This window comes from Elephas maximus, chromosome 1 (assembly GCF_024166365.1).
Source record: "Elephas maximus indicus isolate mEleMax1 chromosome 1, mEleMax1 primary haplotype, whole genome shotgun sequence".
Taxonomy (NCBI): Eukaryota; Metazoa; Chordata; class Mammalia; order Proboscidea; family Elephantidae; genus Elephas; species Elephas maximus.
Window position 1 is genome coordinate 122,256,512 of NC_064819.1, and position 21,486 is coordinate 122,277,997.

The 21,486-nt window shown below is 34.8% G+C and overlaps 1 protein-coding gene across 17 annotated transcripts in view; it reads right to left on the reverse strand.

Annotated features, from left to right (window-relative positions):
* Positions 1-21,486, reverse strand: part of DST (dystonin) — a 490,994-nt gene that overhangs the window by 38,809 nt on the left and 430,699 nt on the right. For all 17 annotated transcript variants that reach the window (XM_049894718.1, XM_049894699.1, XM_049894708.1 and 14 more), the window contains 13 exons: positions 20,346-20,465; positions 20,059-20,166; positions 17,846-18,064; positions 13,700-13,903; positions 12,194-12,425; positions 11,065-11,291; positions 9,508-9,630; positions 9,255-9,356; positions 7,017-7,118; positions 4,853-5,026; positions 4,344-4,499; positions 1,984-2,181; positions 1,322-1,450 (listed from right to left, as the gene is read on the reverse strand). In XM_049894718.1, the coding sequence (XP_049750675.1) occupies positions 1,322-1,450; positions 1,984-2,181; positions 4,344-4,499; positions 4,853-5,026; positions 7,017-7,118; positions 9,255-9,356; positions 9,508-9,630; positions 11,065-11,291; positions 12,194-12,425; positions 13,700-13,903; positions 17,846-18,064; positions 20,059-20,166; positions 20,346-20,465 (2,094 nt within the window). The remainder of the gene's footprint in view (positions 1-1,321; positions 1,451-1,983; positions 2,182-4,343; positions 4,500-4,852; positions 5,027-7,016; positions 7,119-9,254; positions 9,357-9,507; positions 9,631-11,064; positions 11,292-12,193; positions 12,426-13,699; positions 13,904-17,845; positions 18,065-20,058; positions 20,167-20,345; positions 20,466-21,486) is intronic.

The following is a 21,486-nucleotide window of genomic DNA, read 5'->3' on the forward strand; positions in this document are numbered from 1 at the left end:
GCAAGGAGCTACCTGGAAGTCAGTCAGCCTTTATGAAGAAGAAAGACCGGCATTCCCAAGTTATTATCTAGTCAATTACTTTTTATGTGAAACAAATGGGCTCTTGTGGCAGTCCCCCCACCAAAAAAAAGTACCACACAATAATTTTCTGAAACAATGACTGTATCTTCAAGATTTCTATAAAAATTCTTTACTGAATTAGTACAATTTATTTTAACTGTTCATTGCACTTTTAAAATAAATATTGTATCATACCCTATGTCTGTTTTATTTTTTCACAACATCTATAAGATGGTTACCTCCTTTCCATCAAGAAATACAAAATTATTTCCAAAAAACTGCAGTTTAAGATTTGTAACATTAGACATCTACTAGACAGTACAGAATTTTAATATGCATTGGTCCATTTCTTTTGCCAAATCCCTAAGTATTTCTACTTAAATTTCTAAATATATTAATTGCTATTATTTGAATATTTAAAAAAAACCTTTCTGATGCAAATTCCTAAGTGTAAAAATTAGAGAACAGTTTTCAAAATCCGAGACAGACTGTTTTCTTATAGAACCATAAGAGCTGAATTATAATGGGAAATGAAACGAAAATGTCAGTAAATCAAAGGGAGTATAAATTTGTCAGTCCCTATTTATATGGAACAAAGTCAGAATCTCAAGTTTCATATACTGCCTCCCCTCATTCTTAAGAGTTGACAATGCGACACAGTGTGGATGGGAACAACCTACAGGACCAATACTCCACAAAGAAGGCGCCCCTTGTCCATATCTGGTGTAGGTGTTTAAGTTGAAGACAAAGCCCTATCACCCTTAAAACATACAAACAAGTAACTTTAATTTAACAGAACAAGAATTCATTTTCTAGCATTCTATGAAACCAGGTGGGATTGTCAAATGCTTACAACAATAATTGTAAAGCCAATCCTGATTACTTTGGGGATATTTCTTTCCATTCGAGGTGTAACAGTTTATAATTTACACAATGTTATATCAGTACCCAGACAAGCTTCTTATTCCTTAAGGGGGAAGGTTTGTTTCTACAAAATATCTGAGTTTCTAAAATCTCTCTTCGTATCTTGACGCACCAATCTTTGAAATAAAAAAAAGGTTGGCTTGAAAAATTTAATCCGTGAATGATGTTATTTTTAATACTATAAAGCTGTACATCTTTTAAAACTTTTTCCTGATTTATTTATTATTAAGGGCCCACAATGGGCTTGTTTGTTTGTTTGTTTTTAATAAGGGCCCATACAACATGGTCTGACAGTTTCTTAATCTGAGGCTAGAACTGTAGGAAGTAACGTACTTACCAAATGGGCATTAAGCTGTTCTCTGGCTGTTTCTGGTAAACCTCCTAGAGGTTTGGATGCCAACAGATGACGCTCTGTGTCAGTCAGCCACTGCTGCAGATCCTCAATTTCACCATGGAACCCTTTGGCCTGAAGTGATTGAGAGTTTTAAATTTGGGCCATTAACATTGTCTCTTTCAAGCAGAAGACAAGGTTGAACAATCCCTGCCTGCTAAGCCTCTGTATACATACTTAAGAATAGCCAGGTGATTTGCCTTGCCTTTATTCATCACAGAAACCCTGGTGGCGTAGTGGTTAAGTGCTACGGCTGCTAACCAAAGGGTTGCAGTTCCAATCCACCAGGTGCTCCTTGGAAACTCTATGGGGCAGTTCTACTCTGTCCTATAGGATCGCTATGAGTCGGAATCGACTCGACGGCACTGGGTTTGGTTTTTTTTGCATTTTCGTTTATTCATCACAGGAACTCTAGTAGATGACAGCATTATGCTAAGAACTACAGAGCTGCATTCTGGTCTGCTCTATTCTTCATCCCACTTGATTTTGCCTCTTTCCTTGAAGTATAAAAAAAATTAAACAAGGATATCTGTATACTAACGAAGAAATTCCGGGCTGTTTTGGTCTTGAATGCTATGGAAAGTTTCAGAATTTATTCTCTTATTCACCTGGCGTAAGGCACCATCCAGCTGCTGCTTCCTTTGTTCTGTTTTTTCCAAAACATTTTTCCAGCGTTGATTTAAAATCTCTAGCTTGTTCTGAAGGTTGCTTGCTTCTTCTCCTGCACTTGATTCAATTAGATCATTTCCTGCTTTATTAACGGCTTCCACTGTGGACTGATGGGCTAATACATCATTTTGAAGCACCTGAAATTATTAAGATAGCACCATGCTTAGAGTTTGTAACATGTTAGCATCACTTTTAATGCAATTACTCAGTTTTCTGGTTATGAAACATGCTGAAACAAAAATACCATATGCACAGAATTTTAATACTAATAAAATTTTAAAATGAGGGAGTTTTTTTTTTTTGCCTTAACTTTGCAGCTTTCCTGGGTGTAACATTAGTCTACCAACATTCCTTAAAATGATTATGTGAGAATACTTTGCCAGTTCTTCCCATTAGAATAATCTTGAGATTGGTAACACTAAGTACATAGAGATAATTAAAAGGCTTTAATAGTTTTCATTTGATCCAAGTTCATTTTAATTTAACTTAATTCTCATGTCTTAAATAATTAATTCAAAAGACAGTTTATTTTGACTCTTATATATTCATTTTCAAATATGAAATTATTATACTTCTAAGATGTAGAGTACCATATTTTATAATTACGATTCTGAAAGGGAAAAAATAATATCCACTGAATATTCTTTTATCTTCTCTTGTTGGAAGAGTGCTAGGATTCACTTCTAAATTGACAGGAATCCTGGGGGGCCCCAACACTCAAGGAAAAGAGATTTCACTATATATCAAGGATACTCAAGCAAGCCTAGAATTCCAATGTTAGCTGTTCTTTTGCTAGAAAATATACATATAAAATGCTTACTATAAACCCAATAAACAATGTTTTTCTTTTATACAGTAGAAATACAAGAACAGATTAATATTACTTAAATATACTCCACTGGGCCCAGAGTCGTAGGCACAGAAAGCAACCCCAAGGCTTAAAGATTAACTTCTTACACTGAAAAAGAATTACACTTTATAGAATAAATATAGCCTTGGTAATAGTTTCCTTTCAAGAAGACTATGGTTGCGTTCTTGGAAACCAAAAGGAGCTTCTTGCCCCTAATCTTACTAAGAGTCGATCATAATCCTACGGTACACTCACTGACTCAGGGTTGGCAACCAGCAGTAAAGAAAAGGCACGTCATCTCTTGGTCCTATGTAAGACATCACACATCTGGAGGCAAATCCAGACCAGAGAGGATTTCCAGGGGAGAGCAGCAACCATCTGAGATCACTGTGTCTATCTGAGATCACCGTTTCTCTGACCGTATTCATGGATTTTCTGAGGCATCTGGCAGGGGGGTGGTTTTCAAAGACTATAAAACCAAGTGAGCAAGAGCTTATCTTTATAGAAAGCACGGACTCTGATATGTTAACCACAGGAATCACTTTTAAAATGTAAAAGCTCAATAAAAGATAATTCTATAAAATTTATTCTTCCAAATCATCTGTGTCCCGCTACATAAGCCAGTGTTCAGGAGCAGGAAGAGGGGAAAGAAGGGAAGAGGTGGAAACATTCCCTCCACTCCTCTGGCAACTGTGCTAAAAATTCTAAGTCCTCTAACTTTTGATCTCTGGGAAGCAGAAGGAAAAGAGAAAAGGAGCCATTTCTAACTGCTCAAAGATAAACAGAATTAAAGGGTTTCCACCCATACCCTGCCAAAATCACTGCAACAGGGGACCTCCTTCTTCCATTTCTACTACACTATAAAAAGTTCCCATCACTGATGTGTGTTACTTTTAAGACAATTACTAAGTGTGAAAAAGTAAATGCATCTCTAAATTCACACTCTGAGAACGAATATATTTTGTTTTTATGCAGAGTCAGTCTGACAAGTCTTTATTGCTTTTAGAAAAGCTGTAATGTAGACATTAAATAACAAAGCAGGTTTCCAGCTAAACATTAATAATATAAAATAAATTTCACTTGCTACATCAGACATGGTTCAGCAATGACTATAAACGTAGACAGGAGGTAAAAGAGGAAGAATAACTTAAATTAGAGGAAATATTACTGTGGGGGAAGTATGAAAGAGAGACTACAGCAAGAACAGTCAAAAACTACATAATAATATCTTAAAAGTGCTAAAAACCTCCTCTTTATTTAAAAAATGATAACAAACAAGTACATAATCAGACACTTTCTATGTGATAATCAAGAACAATTTAAGATTAGGATTTGGGACTTTGAAGTTAGCACTATAATTTGAATGTTAAAACCTACAAAAGACTGTTGAATGTCAGGATAAACTCTATGCATAGAGAAGAAACATAATAAGCAATAACAAATACATACATGATGCTTGGCAAGTTCAATTTCAATGGCTTTTGGGTCTCCTCCAACAGGTTTCTGTTCACCTAGCAAGCCCTCGGTATGTGTCAACCATGCCAATAACTCATCCAGGGCATGCTGGAACTGCCCCAGGGCTAAGAGAGCACCCTCCAGCTTATGCTACAGAAGAAGTAGAAAAGAAGAAAATCCATTAATGAATTTGATATTACGAATGACATGCACTTATAAAACAGGGGCAAAAAATCACTTGTTTCATACTGCATATGTCCATAAGCATATCCAGTGAGGTCTAGTCACCATATACTTGCTACAATTTACGTTTGAATCTCTTACTTTGTAGTTTTTTTTTTAAAAAGGCACTGGAAAGGCAGGAAGAGTTCTAATGAAATCAGAATTTGGGGTCTTCAAAAGTTTATGCACATAATTGCCTAATCTTATTTTTTAATAATTATTTTATATTAACATATGAAATTGAAAATTTATAACTTCTTAATGAAAGTCTTAGTATTTACCTGTCTGTTGATAATTCTCTCATCCAAGCTATCCCATATCAATTTGAGTTCCATTAATGGGTCTTGAACAGTATGTTTATCGCCATCTTCTGTTACTTTCTTCAGCAAAAGCTCTGCTTGATGGTTCAGTCTTTCCATTTCTATTTGTTGTTGATAGGCCTCTGACTTAAATTGCTATTTTTTTTTTTTTAAAAGAGATAAACATGGGAAACTTGTCATAAACCAGTAACTTTAAACAAAAAACTTACATGCATTAGACCTGTATTCTAATTAACACCTCACACGGGGAAGGGAAATGAAGAGGAATAAAAATCTAACACAGTCTTTATTAATAAAAGAATTTTTAAAAGATCTAAGGGGAATTTTTCTCTTCAATATTTTCTGACAGAAAGATGTTTCTATTCATAACTTTGATAATTTCATTTTTGTTCTCTACAATGAAGAATTAACAAATTTCAAAGCTGAACTTTTTTCAGTTTCCAATTATATATATTCAGTAGGTAAATTTTAGAATAAACCTAGAAAAAAAAACTGTCTCTAAAAAATGCAAATTAACATTTCCTGCTCTAAAACATACATATATCTTGCATCCCTGTTAATTCTGTATCTTCTGTAGCTGTGCTGTGTTCATTAATATTTAGTTATATCCTATGTCTCACTGCTCCTGATATAAAATAACATTATTCTCTCTTCTGATGTCTCCTAAATTTCTGATGTATATTTAATCTTGGCTTTGCCAAGTAATAGGTTAGCAAATGGTTGCTAGTAATAGGAAATTGTCCCTTCATATAATATCCTATTGATTTTAATCTTCAATTATAAATAATGGTGAGCCATCCCTTAAGTTTCTTTCAAACATTTGAAAATAGTAATTTAAAAAAAAAATAACTTAAGTGTATTGAGCACTTGCTTTGTTATGTACAAGGTACCCTCAATGGTACTGAGTTTTTTTTTTTTGGGCCCTCAACAAAGTTATAAGGGAAATAATTTTATCCTCAATTTAAGCTAAGGTCACAAAAGTGAGACCAGTTGGACAACTTGCCCAGGGTCGTTTGGCTAGTAAATGGATGAGTTAGGATCTAAACTCAGGCAGCCTGATATCAAGAGTGAGCACTCCTACCAGTCTGCTATATGAAAACCACAGATATATATTAAATATACAAAATAAACTCCTCCACACCTGTAATCGCACATAAGTATACCATGTGTTTACACATGAACAGATAAAGTAGCAGTAAAAATCTCAAAAATAAAAACAAGGTGTATATATATCCAAAGGAAATGTTCTATGTCATATTTACAGATAAAAAGACTATAATTTTAAAGGCAGATAATTTTATATAAAAATTGAGTTGAGGTCATTGAAAAAGATGTGCTGTCTCTGTGAAGAAAAAAAGGGGACTTAAAATTAGGAAGGAAACAGCTGATACCAATTTGATAAATAAATGATCATCGGTACAGAGGAATTTAAAGAGGAAATAGTCCAGCCATTTTCACAGCTGGAGATCAAGAGCCACAAAGCAAAAATTACAGAAGCAGATGAGAAAACAAAATACATTAAAAAAAATCATTCTGCAAATCATTGTCATACCATAAATGTGTCTTTAACCATTAGACAATATGAATTACTCAGAAAATACTGAATATGAAAATTTTACTGTATGTGTATTGATGACAATACTACACTATTGAATAAAAAGTTGTAAAAATCCTTACAGTATTTTACATAAAGTGTCTCATACATATATTTATATAAAGTGTCTCATCTGTCCCAACATGAGGAGACTTGAAATCTTATGAGTGTTTGCCTCTGGATGCACAGCACTTTGGGTGGCTTTATTTATTTATTTATTTATTTTTAATTAAGACATTAAAATGGCATTTCCTTATTTCTTTTTGGTTATTTGTATTTTCTGATTTTTCTACAATGGACAGGCATTAACTTAATAAAAACAACTAGCACTTTATTTCACTTATTCAATAAGCACTTACATATTGCTTACTATTTGACAGACAGCATTCTAAGTGCTTTACAAATATTATACAAGTTTCAGAATCAAAATGTAACACTTAAATTACGTAAAGAAGAAAGTATAAAGAATCCCCTAAATCAAGAAATTAAAAATGCAAGGAACTCGATAAATTAGTTACCCCTGATCCATACCTTTAGCTCTTCAATCTGCTGCTTCACAGTTTCAAGATCTGTTCCGATTGGTGACATTGAAGCTAACTTACTACCAGCAATATCTACCCAGTCAAATATTGCCTGAAAAACAGATTAGTATATGTGTTACTTAACAGTACATTTGAGATTTTTATACTTCAAGTGTTAAGACAAGTACAGTTATATATCTACAAAGACATTATGGAATGAGCCTATTTTACAGGAAATTAGGGTGTTTAACTTAAATTTAAGTACACCAATATGGTGAAACAGTTGTCCCAAACGTGAAATAGATGTTAGCTTCCCATTTTGCATCCAAGTTTGCAAAGGAAATTCTTTCCTGATAGAATCTTAGAATATTAAGAACTTTCAAACACAAGTCCATTTAAAAAGATTTTATAAATTCAATCACTCAAAATAAAATTCTCTGTGCTCTCTTACATCTGCCTAAAAGGCAGCCTGTGTAATGTACATTGAAAGAAAAAGATTCAACCCCATCTATTTATTAAAATAAGCAAGAATGTTATTGTTTAGCATTGAGCAAAATATTTGGCTCAATGAAACCCTTTTAATGTATAAATAACCCTTTTAATATATAAATAACAGATGAATGATTAGTATTAAGACCATCAGTCTGAATTGTAACACAGACCTCATAATGTCCTGTTTTTCTTATTCTTTTTAGGTAACACAAACATTCAAAAAAAGGTTCAATTCACATTTTTTCAGGTACTGAATACAATACAAAATCATTTCACAGCTTAAACAAAAAGTAAAGTGGCTAGAATACGCAGAAGAAAAAATATATATCATGGAAAAAACCTAGTATTTTGAAGTTATCATCAATGAACTCTGACTAGGAACTGAAGCAGAAACCGAGGAAATAAAATTTATTTTACTTTGCAATTAAACCCTGAAACCTCCCTTCTATCTGGAGTCTTTGACATGTAGCTATAGTTACTAAACAGACGTTGCTACTAAAGATGACCAACAGGACCTATGGCTTGCCTTGTTTTTCAAGTAGCAGAAAGTGATTATATAATCCATGGTGTCCTGCCTGTGGCCTTCTGTGGCTAACAGCTCCTTAGGTCAAATGACTGTACATGGTGGTAGTGCCATCTCTAGCCATGGGAGAGAGCACAACTAAGTATCTCACCACAGGTAAGGGAAAACCCTGACCCGGCCTCACAGACAGAGGGCTGGAACACATTTTAGTTACTGGCCATTGCATTCATTGATACATAACCAGTAAATTATCATTTTGGTTTTAAAAAAAAGGGAGTGGGGTGGAGTGGGGTGGGGTGGGGAGTTATGGTAAGATTTTATTTGCAGTGGATTTTTTCATATACTTCCACAGTTTAAAACATGTTCCAGCTGGCATTAAGCCTGGTTTGTGATATTTATTTTTATAAATATAGAAATGGAGTACATAATCAAAAAGGAAAGTTGTTCCCATCTGAACTTTAAAAATAATATTCACTTGGTGTTATGGAAATATTTAGAAAGGCTTTTTCCATATGGTAGGAAGGATGGCAGATTAAACTTTTGCCAGCCTCTTAGGAAATGGAACAAAGGAAGGTAGGGAGAGAAACATCCCTGAATTGACCTCAGCTGACAAGAGAATTTTTTACATATTAAAAAAAAAGTTAAAGAACTGAATCAGGACCCTTAAGAGATATGAAAAACTATTAAAAGGAATTATATATGTAGAAAAGAAGAAAACACTTTTTACATACCAGATTATGATCTAATAAAATAGAAATCTATTTTAGTACACAGAGAACACTGCCTTCAAATCAAATTTCTTTACTTCTGACTTTAGTTAAACTTGGTGATATTTTTAGATAGTGTTTACCCCTTTCATCTTATTCCACTCAATTTTTGAATGGAACTCAGATTCAGTTCCATTTCACTGTCTGGTGCTGAGCCCTTTATGAATAATATCATGTAGGAACATTTACTTTCATTTAAAAAAAAAAAAAGCATTATTTATTTTCAAAGTAAATTTCACTTGATGTATACAGATGTATATATAAGTCCATACACATTTAACTTCACAAATATAATCTAATATTTCTAATAAACTGAAGTAGCCAAGACAATTGCAGGAATGGATCTGTTAACCATTGCATACACACACACAGTGTTGGAGCGGTGCCAGTGTGCGAATTTATAGACATCGATTAGGACAATTCCACCTTCCAGCTAAGACCAGAGGCCACACTGTAGCACCCTTACCTGCAGTCCATCCTGGTACTGAACGGCAGCCTGCATTGCGTCATCAAGCTTATCAACCCGGTCCTTCCAAGCTTTATTTAGAGAATCCCATGCTGAATTTAACTACAATGTAAACATTAGAACTCTTTTAGTTCTAGTTCATACGTTAAATTTTCAACTACTTCTATTAAATATATTTTAGTTAAAAAATATGTTTTAGTCAACGAAATAAAAAAAAGCATTCTCCTAAAAGTAGAAAGTATGCCAGTTGTACCTCATCTATGCTCTTCTTGACAATGGGTTTGTCGGGTTCACCACACGCGGAGATGAGCTCAGAACCCAGGTTAATAACTATATCCAGCTCTTCCTGCAATCCTTCTATTTCTTCCCTTACGGACTAGAAAAAGAAAATGACAGCCTTGGAATTTTCAGCAAAACTACACTAAAATTAAAAAGACGTGCACAAAATATATTAATGGTAGTTCTAGGAGTGGAATTATGGTCAGTTTTCATTTTCTCCTTTCTGTTTTCTAAGTTACTGCAATAAATGTTTTTCAACAAGAAAACACAACAGAAAAAAAATTTTTTTAAATAAAAATAAGCACCCCTGAGTTGAGTAACAAATGCCAAATGTTTATTATAAAGACAACATTTAATAAATAATTCCACGTAATAAATATAAAAGACAAATTTCTTTTAAAATAACAATACTGAAAAGCATAGGAAGACATTTTGTTTTTCAAACCAACTAATTTGGCAATATATGTTTAAAATACATACAAGTAAAACAGGAATTCAAAGACTTTATAAAAATTAGGATATTTGTTAGTAGATTTAGGGTAATCTATTCTGGGATTTACATTTTATGCCATTACCGTAGGGTCTGTATAGGATAAAAACTTACAATAGAAATGCAGTATTCTATCTTTATATTTTGATCTCCTTGGTTAAATATATTTATTCTTCCCTCAAACATTTAATAAGCATGAACCAAACCCTAAACTATGCACTGGGGAGAAAAAGGAAAATAGACGTGGTTATTTCCCTCAAGAAGCTCACAGTCCATTAGGAAAAAGAGGTGTAAGCAACAATAAGTCACACTATGTGTAGGGTCCTTTCCAAGAAGAAAGTGTTACGGGAAAACAGATGGACTAACTCTGCCAAGTACATGAGAGATTTTACAGGGGAGGTAACAATCCATCTGAACCTTAAAGCTTGAACGGGATTTTCCAGAAGCATGGTAGGAAGAACATTCTAGGATAAGAAAATAAAACGTGCAGAAGTACAGATGGTAAAAATAGCAGAGCAGTTTTGGGAAAAGTCATTATCTAATTACAATGGAAGAGACAGAGCTCGCTGAACAAACAGTAGAAAAATGGTTTTGAAAACATAGGCACAGGCTAGGGTAGGATGTAAAAGGCCATATGCTTTGTTCTAGGGAGCTCTGACTTTATCCAGTAGGTGCTGAATGCCTCTAAGGGGTTTTAAGCAGTGACTCAGTAAGAGCTGATCTAAAGAGACAACTGTCAGTAAGGTTAGAAGTGTGGCAAGGGTAGAGACATGGCAGGCAGGGACACTACCATGAATTACCTTGGAAGCCAAAGGAAGACATAACAAGGCCCTGAAACAACACACAAGCAGTGGAGACGGAGAGAAAAATTTAAAATGTACACTCTCCAAGTGAAATCTATGCATGTTCCCTACCTCATGCCATTATCATTGGACATTCCATTTTAAGGAATTTAAGAGTAATTCCTACGGTTAACCAAAGCAATCCAGTTTCACTATGCCACAACTTATTATTTAACTTGGAATGAGATTTTTTGTTTACCTCTGCTGCTTCCTGTTGCTGTTTTACTACTGAGGGATCAATTCCAGGATCCTCCAGGTCTCGGATGAAATCTTGAGTATCTTTAGTGGTGACTACCAGTGACATGTGATCACACCAGAACTTTTCTGCTAGTTCCATTACATCCAGTAGTTTAGCTTCCCTTTCTTCCACCAGTGTGTGTATGTTCTCCCAGATGAAAACCATTCGGTCAAGCTTATCTTGAACAGCTATGGAACAAAACAGTGTCAACAAATCTGTACGTCAGCCTTACCTGAGCAATAAGAGCAGACTGTTTTAATTCACATAAAAAGCGTTAATTTAATTTGTTAAGTACCTAAAATTGGGCCAAATTTTGGTTGACTCCAGTCTAGTGGGTGTCATTGGGCCCAAGAGCCTATCTCAGACAATGAAAGATCTAAGGGTCTCCTCATCCTCCTGAACCAAGGCTCTTTCTGACAAAAGTGGATGCTCAAAGCTAGGTGAGCTCAGAATAGACTCACAAGGTTTTCAAGTTAACCAAAGCTGGCCTTAATCCCAAAGGAAGTGAAATAACTACCTAAAGAAGTTTATTCTTTAATTATACTTCCAAATCAAGATAAAGTTGTCTGTTCAGGTCTAAGAATTTAACATTGTAGGTTATGTATTTTAGCCTTGTTTCTACAGTACCCTTACCACAAATTTCCTTTAAACTCTGCACATGCTTCCCCCTTTTGGCCCTCAGCTCACATCTCTAAGGTGGCTCACTGCAGTCATGGTTGCCATTACAGCGGTTACGGGATGAAAGGTGGAATACATTTTATGTAAGGTAGTACAGTCTGTAATAGCAACAAAAACCTCTAGATGTAGTCTTATTAGCATCATCCTTTAACCAACTAGTCTAAGAGGCCTGGATAACACAATTTTTGTATAATGGAACACTTTGTATTTAACTGATTGATTTCACAAGCAAAGGAAGACATTAACAAGGTATTTATGTACACGGTCCTTCAATCACAAACACATCGTATTTGTAACACCTTTTCTAGGAGCTGGCTTTTTTTTATGCAACTGGACTGTCAGTAAACAGCATGAAATTTTGGAATTGTTTCAAAAGTAAAGTTTCACTGTTTCCATATTCTAAAAATATTACCTTTGGCAGATAAGTCTTTATCAGTGCCCCCAGACCGAGCAATCATTTCCTCTCCTCTCTGTTTAAGAGTTTCATACAATGGTTGTAGCTTCTCCATGTCTACTGACACATTCTTATTTTCACTGATCTGTTCCTTAATCTTCTCGACCTCGGCAGAGATAGACGGTGGCTGCCTCAAACGCTCCACGATGCGTTCCAGACTCTCAATGATCTGGTCTATCTTGTCATGGAACTAGGAGTAAAACAGAGGGACTGTTTACAAGAAAAATTATTTGTAATGCCCAATGTGAAATTTAAATGAAAAAAATCATCTACTAAATGCCACAATCAAGCATTTAATCCTCGCACTAAGATCTCTCTCTCTTGAGCAACATATTCATCCAAAGACACATCCAGCTGATGTTTGAAGACATTTGCTAAAATCATGACTTGTATGCATCTCTCTGCTTCACACTGCTTATACAGACCAGGCTTAGTTTCTTACAGATAACTGAGTGTACTCAGTAAGAAAGGGTATGCATTAATATATAATTGTGCCATCTGGCAGCAGCATCTTACAGCATCTTACCTGTTGTTTCATCTTATCATAATTCAAATTAACTTTAAAAATTAAGTTCAGTAAACTGGCTACTTGGCTATCAAAAGTTTTTGACTGTTTTATTTATTTTTCACTGATTATTTTGAAATCCTGAAAGGTTACTTATTAAATGTAAAATCGAGGACAGTTCTGATTAGATCAAAGGGGCTCCTTAAGTTATACATTCTCTGAACTGCAAAAAGTTTAAAAAAGTAAACAAAACAAAAACTTCTCCAATGCTGGATCAGAAATTTGTATTTAATTCATGGCCAAAAACATAATCAGATGCATGAAAGAATTTTTAGATTTTGTTTGCAAAGGTACCACAATTACACAAAGCTATAAAAACTTGTTCAATCACAGATTCTATACTACCCTCAAACTTTAGAAAAACACTGAGTGGGATTACAGAAAATGGACCACCCTAATGCCTGCATTTATCTATTGATAAAAAAACAAACACTGAAAATTGGAAATCTGTACGTAACTTCAAAATTAAAGTTATTGAAAAAATATATTAAAAAAAATCAATTTCCAACTATATATGATTTTTTTTTTCCTTTTTATTCAACCTATCATTCAGTCTTCCTTCTTGGAAGTGTTTTATTTTTAATGATAACTACACTTTCTTTTATCTCTCCTAATGGTAAATACTGCATTCCACTCAAGATGAACATTCAATATTTGGATAATGATGACAACTGTATGTGTCTTAACTCATTTAAAATTATTTTTTGTTGTACCTATAAGCAGGCAGAGAAATATGAGGTCTGGATAGAAGAAAACACCACCTTCCAGACAAAGACATCAATACTCAGAGTTAATGTAATAAATAATTCTAACTGAAATTTAATAGAGAGATCCAGGAAAACATCTTCCCATGCTCTTGTTCAGAGAAGCCCAATTACATTTCTGATGTAAATGATTACCTGAGTGGACTGAGAAATGGCTTCATCCAGTGCCACAGCACGCTTTTTGACATCTTCTTTAATTTGACAGTAAAGGGTGTCGGCTGCCACATACTTCTCTTGGATAGAAAAGCCTTCCCCCGGGCTCAGTTCCAGTAACTGTGGCCCAGTTTTGTTCATCTTATCTATATGAGGCTTGTGCTCGGCTATCAACTCTCGTAGTTGCTATAACAAACCAAACAGTTTCTCAGTATCTCAGGCTCACACTTCCATATTACAGCTGTCTACACCCCCAATGCATCCAGCTGGCAAGAAACTCTAAACAAACACTCTCCCCATCACAGGCATTTAACAAATGATGGCTCTTGCAACTCTTCGCCAGAAGGAGATGGCTCTGACATAAAGAGTAAACAACAGTCTGGTCATGTAAAAGCCTCTTTAAGGGCATATACAAAAATGCTGGTAGAGTGAAACAATGAATCACAGTTCATTACGCATTTCATACCAAGAGCAGAACATTTTGACAAGAGTATGAGCGAAGGGTCATAACACATAAAAGGATTCAAAACTCATTATGTCCCCACTCTACAGAGACCAAGCTAAAACTCTTGGTGTCCCTTTCTGCACACTCATCATATGTATAAAAACATTATAAAGAAAGAAGAGAGGGAGGAAGGGGAGCTCAGTAGAAGGCAGACACAATGCTGAGAGAAAAAATCTATAAAGGGAAGGTAGTGTGACATAGGCCTACAAGACATTGTATTTATACATGTGAACTACCATAGCATGTATGCATATATATTACATGAATCCATTTTATGCATTTATGTATTTTATGTATATTCTATGTATATATGATATTACATATATGCATATAGATGAATGAATTTCTAGTTACTTTAAAATATTAAAGGCTACAACGGTAATATATCAATGAAACACACAGATACATATCGAGTGTTATTTATAAGGTGTATTTAAGGAAAAATGTGCAACATATGAATAGTTTGTCTAATTTTGTCATCTAATGAAGAGATACAATATTTACACTAATGGCTCAGTGTGTAATCTAAGTGGAACCCCTCTCCTTCTAATCAATGACCAGAACCCTGAATAAAACTGAAATATCTACATTCCAGGTATTCTAGGGCCTCTACCGAGCAATTTCTAATGGACTAAATCCAACATCACTCTCAGGGAAAGGCCTGTCTTTCCTGCAGGTTTCTCTGAGGCTGGCCTCTGTGCATTGAGGAGCCTTCCACCTGTACTAGATAATTGATTAGGCTCCCTAATCAGCAGGTCCTTGTCCTCACCAGAAAGTGTGTCTCCAAACTGTTTTATGTTGCTATTAGGTGCCATCGAGTCAATTTTGACTCACAGCGACCCCATGTGACAGAGCAGAACTGCCCCCATAGGGTTTTCTAGACGGTAATCTTTATGGAAGAAGCCCTGATGGTGCAGTGGTTAAGCACTCAGCTGCTGATGGAAAGGGAGAAAGATGTGGCAGTCTGCTTCCATAAAGATTTACAGCCTTGGAAACCTTATGGGGCAGTTCTACTCTGTCCTAGAGGGCTGCTGTGAGCTGGAATTGACTCAATGGCAATGGGTTTGGCTTTCTTGGTTTAAATCTTTACAGAAGCAGATTGCCAGGTCTTTCTCCCATGGAGTGGCTGGTTGGGTTCCTACTGCCAACCTTTTGGTTAGCAGCCAAGCACTTAACTGTTACACCACCAGGGCTCTTTGTTTGCCATCTAGCCCATAACAAAACTTCTCTGAGAGAAATTACATTCAGAAAAGATAGTCTAGGGACATGCTATTAATCTTTTCCTATAAATATTTTGTTTCTATCATTCATCAGTAAGAATCACCAGGAAGGCCACATGCCTAGATTTTTACTGGAGGTGACCGCTAAAATCAGTCACATAAATTATTTTGAGAAATTGTGTTCTTAAAATTGTGTACATTATGTCATTAACTATCCCCTATGTCATAAACTATTTTTGAAGATTTCCTGAAGGTTGCCTCAAACCCCTTTTGGAAAAGGGTTAAATAAAAGCAAATTTAATTTAAAAAAGGCGGAGGGGGCGGGTCCAACCCAACATTCTACACACAAGGATGTGGTATGGTCGTGTCTGCAGTTTAGCTCCTGTGTGTTCCAGGCTGAAGTGTTATTTTGTTGTTGTTTTTTGTTTGTTTGTTTCATATAATTAGCTCATATCTTTCTGCTGCTTTACAAAATGAAGTAGTAGTGGTAATATCAGCTAATAATATGATCTCATGGAAAAAGAGAGCTTATAGATGTTACACATATTCTAGTTTCAGTATTCTGTAAGACATCCTTGGAAAATGAGCTTATACTTTGAGTTATCAGGAGACTCTCAAATGAAAGGAAAGATCTCTACTGAGATGTCTTAAGTTGTCTGGAATACCAGTAGATATCAGCTGTGCAGCACACTATGAGACACCTTACCTTGGAGAGTAGGGAGATTAGTTTTTTTTTTAGGCCATTCCATGACAGACAAGAGAACACTTACTTGATACCTACTGGGGCATGCGTGTGCATGGGGAAGGGGCCCAAGAGGAGACGCCTTTTGCCTCATATGTGACAAAACGATTCCTGGTGACATACTAACACAGGAGTCCAGTCAGGCTAGATACACTTAGTATGAACATAAAATATCTGTCACTTAGTAACATACTTTTTGGAGCCATTTTTAATTCCTGGCCCCAGAAACTACAAGATCTTCCTAAAAACAGCAGGAAAGGATGCTAAAGAGTGTAAGAAGAAATGTTGTTCTAGAAGACTGCAAATATTCTCAAACAGAGAATCTTTTAGTATGAACAATCATAAATTTGTTTTGAGAACTTCAAGATTACTCAAAAAAAAGGAAAAGGAACTCAATTTGGCAATTTTCAGTTCACTAATAGGCCTCACTATACTATCTGATGTTATGCTAGAAAGAACAAAGTCATTCAACATTACCCCAGAGCAAAAGAAATCCATGCAGTGTTTTACATTAAAAATTATTAAGTGGGTAGATGAATATTTCTGCCACAAATAAATCTTTATACTAAAATTAAATCCAGTTCTACATACTTTGTCTTTCTCCTGCTGAATGATTTAGATAGGACTCTAGAAAATTTCTATTTTGCATTAATTAAAGTGCCCTCTAAAGCTCTCTTCTAAACAAATACTTCATTTAGAGATACGTATTCTTCAATAACAATGGCAGTACATTTAAAAAAGTAAACAAACAAGATGACTAAGCCACATATTTCAAACAATGATGTAATATAACCTGAGTTAAACTTTATATACACACACACACATACACTGATTAGTCTCAGAGTACATCTTGTACAGATCTGGGAAAGCAACTAGGTTTGCAAGTCCATAAATATCAAGAACTCTAGATTTTTTTTCTGACAGTCTTGACCCTCTCTTACCCAAACCCTTGCAAAATTTTAAGTCATTTTAAAATCTAAGTGACTACTGAAACAAGGGCTTCATGATGCCATTTTGTATATGTTTAAAACATGACACATTTGCAGATGTAAGCTGCACTTAGTTTACTCATCTACCGTTGCAGGAACAAATGACTTCAGAAAGAGTTGTACGTTTATGGGTGGGGAGGGGAAAGGAAAACAATTTGTCTTTACACTTCAGTAGTTTTCCTTTTCACAGAGCTGGCTTTCATGATATTGCTATTTTGACATATCGACTATATAGTACATTTTCTCTAAGTTCAATAGTCTTATCTGCATGATGTCTCTTCATGTATTTCTACTCCTCACTTACATTGTAGATGGCTCTAACCACTACATATAAGGTGCAAAACTCAGTCAACATGTGTAAGTTGAAAGCACTTCAAAAGCTTAATTCTCTAAAATTTTAAAATGAGAATTTTGTTTTTCTACCCCTTGGTTTTTAAACTGATACTATTCCAAAGAAATGGAGATGTAATCAATGACACACATGATGTAGTCTACCCATATAAGTCTTCTCACTGTAACAATGACAACAGTCAAGCAACTAACTATAAGGTAAGCAAATCATGCAGGCCAAAATACAGTATTACAAAAATGTTCTAATCATGTAAGGTGTCCAACAGCACTATAGAACATCATTAAATGGGGAATACAACATTCTGTATTACACTAGCTTACCCGATGTTCTTCCTGTTGCTGTCTTAGAGTTTCATATTCCAGAGCTGGTGCAGGAAGCTGAGAGACGATTCTTTGTGTTTCTGTCAGCCATGGCCAAAGTTCTTCATACGTTTCCCAGAACTGGTTAACCAGGGACTGTGCCCGCTCTAGCTGCAGATACCTCTCCGAGTTTATCTGGCAGATGGCATCATAGTTCTTCAATATTTTGTCTAGTTTTTTCTAGAAAATAAGATGAAATGTATTTAATGGTAGGCCAAGCAGCACACATTTTCCAGAATGCTTTGTCCAGTACTGTATGCCTGGCACGGAGTAGGGGTGCAACAAATGTATGTTCAATCAATCAATCAGTATGATCTAGACTTTGTTTTTACGTATAAAAGTTCAGTTTAAATTAAAGAAAGGCCTCACGTTTTTATGGATAAAACAATGAGCTCTCCAAACATAGTAAGGCAAACTTTTCCAGCCATGCTTACAATGTCTTCTACTTCTAGGCCAAAAAAACAAATTTCATAGGATTCTGGCAACACTTATATAGCTTTCTGGAAAGAAATAAGGGCTGCCTTTTGTAAATAAAATTTTAAGAGGAACTGCTAGTCAACAAAATTATTTACATATATTAGAATCAAAGTAGAACATTATGATATGCATTGATGCCTAAGCAGACACAATGATCTAGATTATGGTATAAATTTACATCATAAACTAACAGCAGGAGAGAAGCCCAACAGAATCTCCACAAACCACAGAATGACAGAAGTGATTTCATAGTGATCTGAAGGGCATGGATACAACGTTTCCCAGTGCATTTTAGTTTTCTCTGGAAGAAGCACACTCAATTCTTGCCTTAAAAAAAAATCACTGACTTGAGTGAATACTAAAGATCAATTCAGATCAACCTACAGAAAACGTAGTACCCATATGAAGCTGTTCAGGGTCTGTGAGGCACAAGTAAGACACAGACAAACCTTTGAGTGGTAAAAACCAATTTTAAATCTGGGTTCAATAATATTTAGAAAAATAAGAAATATTTTCTTCAGAAAATACTTTGTTTAGAAAGCCTTTTATAATCATATTCCTACAAACAGGGAAAACTGACGAAGTTACACAAAGAGAACAGAGAAGTTTCTTATTATGATGATACTAGTTAACATTTACTGAGCATATTCTTAATATTAATATTCCTGAGCATTAATAAATGTCAGACAGTCACACACGTTTTATGTGTAATAACATAATTTTACAACAACCCCATGAGATAAGTTATTACTATTTTATGCCTATTTTATAGATGATGAAAATTAGGTATAACATAAATTGCCCAAGATCACACAGCTAGTGTGGCGGGGCCAAGGTTTCAAACCCAGGGAATCAGGCTTAGAGTCTCTCAGAAATTTGATATATTTTTTGGTGTCTGAATCTTTGCAAAAATAATGAAGCAAAGATTCAATTATAAACAAGTGAATTACCATTATGGAGTGTAAATATAAGAAAAGTAATAATATATGGTGTACATTCTAAGATATTATCTATGGTGTACCTTGAAAGCAATATATGCCCTTTAAAATGTGATCTTAGGAATAGATATTTGTACAATTTTCTTGCCACAGAACATTTTCCTATCAAGAACACAAATGCACATTAATTTCTTTAAGCTGCTCTGATGTCTGAATATGAATTGAGATCAGACGTTTTTATTTGTGGCTTGTTTTCCAACAATTTAAAGGATTGTTAAAATTACACAAACCGGAGGTTTCCTTATTTATTCAGCTCATAGTTTTCCTGTGTAGCTTACTGTGACTTCATACGGAATCGATTTCAGCATTAGAGGGAGCCACATAGATCTTAATTTTGTTTCAGCTTAAGAGGCCCAAATGTTCCCGAAGCATATGAACAACAGTTGACAGATACGATAATAACATTTTATACTGATAGTAATGGTAATAACACAGCTAACATTAATCAAATGCTTATTCTGTTCCAGTTACCCAGTGACTCAAACCTTAATAGCTTTTATACCGATTAAGAAAGATTGTTCTCATGGTGTTTCCCTAAGGAATATTCCTCTCACTGCTATTCTGGTAAGCTTGAAAAATGACTTATTTAAAACTAATGATTTAGCTACTTAAATGGCAGCTGTGGAGAATGGGAAAGTGCTTTTTAGGATTTTCTAAAAGCTCAACCCATGCTGTTTATTCACACAGACAAGATTATACCTTCATTGATTGCTTTTCCTCTTCACTGCATGTGGTCATGATTTTATCCCCAGATTTAACAAGTTCATCAATAATATCCTTGTGTCTCAAAATCTCCATGGTGAATGTCTGTGATTTACCAAAATAAAGTTTAAAAAAAAAAAGAGAGAAGGATCTTGTGACTAAAATGAAAACAATTATATAAAGCAGTTAAGGAGTCTTGAAAAGTAAATCACGAAAGTACATTTTCAAGACTTAGCACATACTATCAAATAATTTAGATGGCAACTGGAAATGTATTTCTTCACCTTTTGAACCTGCAGCTGAGCAGAGGTCTGGTCTTGCTCAAGCCTGATATCACCCAAAGACATCAATTTCTTTTCTGTTTCAGTTATCCAGGATAACTCGGCATCAGCCGCTTGGTCAAACTAAACAAAAGATAAATAATTAGGTCAGCAAGTTCCTGTAAGTGGTGCCAGAAAAATATCTATCGACATTTCTTTTAAATATCCTTATTACACAAGTGGAAAATCTGAGCCTATCTCTTCATAGCATCCAGAAATAATTCGTGATAATGACTGAAGTTACAAAAAAAGAACTCTCCATAGAATAAACATTAAGACCTTACAACATGTTGAATCCCTAACCTTCTTTTCTAGTATTCTTAAGAATTTTCTCCTTGGGAATACTATCCAATTCTATCAGTGATAAAAGTAAACAGCTGGAGTCTAGGCTCAGTCTTTCTATCATTTCATCCATCACCTTAAATCATATGATATGCAGATAGTATTCAGCTATCAAAGCATATGATTCCTAGCAAATAATGAAATATTCCCATGTATTTATACATACACATACTAAATGTGTGTATAAGTGTATGTGTGCATATGTGTCTCTAAATATGCAGAATATATTTCCAAGTGACTCGGGTAATTTTCAAACATCTTATTTAATAATGGCAGAAAACATTTTCAAGAGCATTCTTACATATTTTAAAACATTTTATTTTCCTGATCATAACAGTAATTCATGAGAATGGTAGAAATTCATAAAATACATAAAAATATATAGAAGAAAATTAAGATTCCTCATAATTTTCCCACTTGGAGTTAACTCTGTTGGTATTTCAGTGAATTTTCTTCCAGAAGTTGAAAGACAAAGATTTGTTAAGGTCTGAGATAGTAGTGTAAAAAACGTGTCATATCCTGTTTTTTTTTTTTTCATTTCATATTCTTTTAATCATGATTTTTAAATAACATGATTGTATTCTAGCATACCTGGATATTTTCATTTAGACACTCTGCATATTTTTGCTATTATTACATAAACAACCCTGTAATAAACATCCCTGAGCATAAATCTCTGCTGACATCTCTAATTAGTTCCTTAGGGTAGAATCCTAGAAGATGGCTTCGAAATCAAATGGTATGAACATTTTCAAGACTTTGG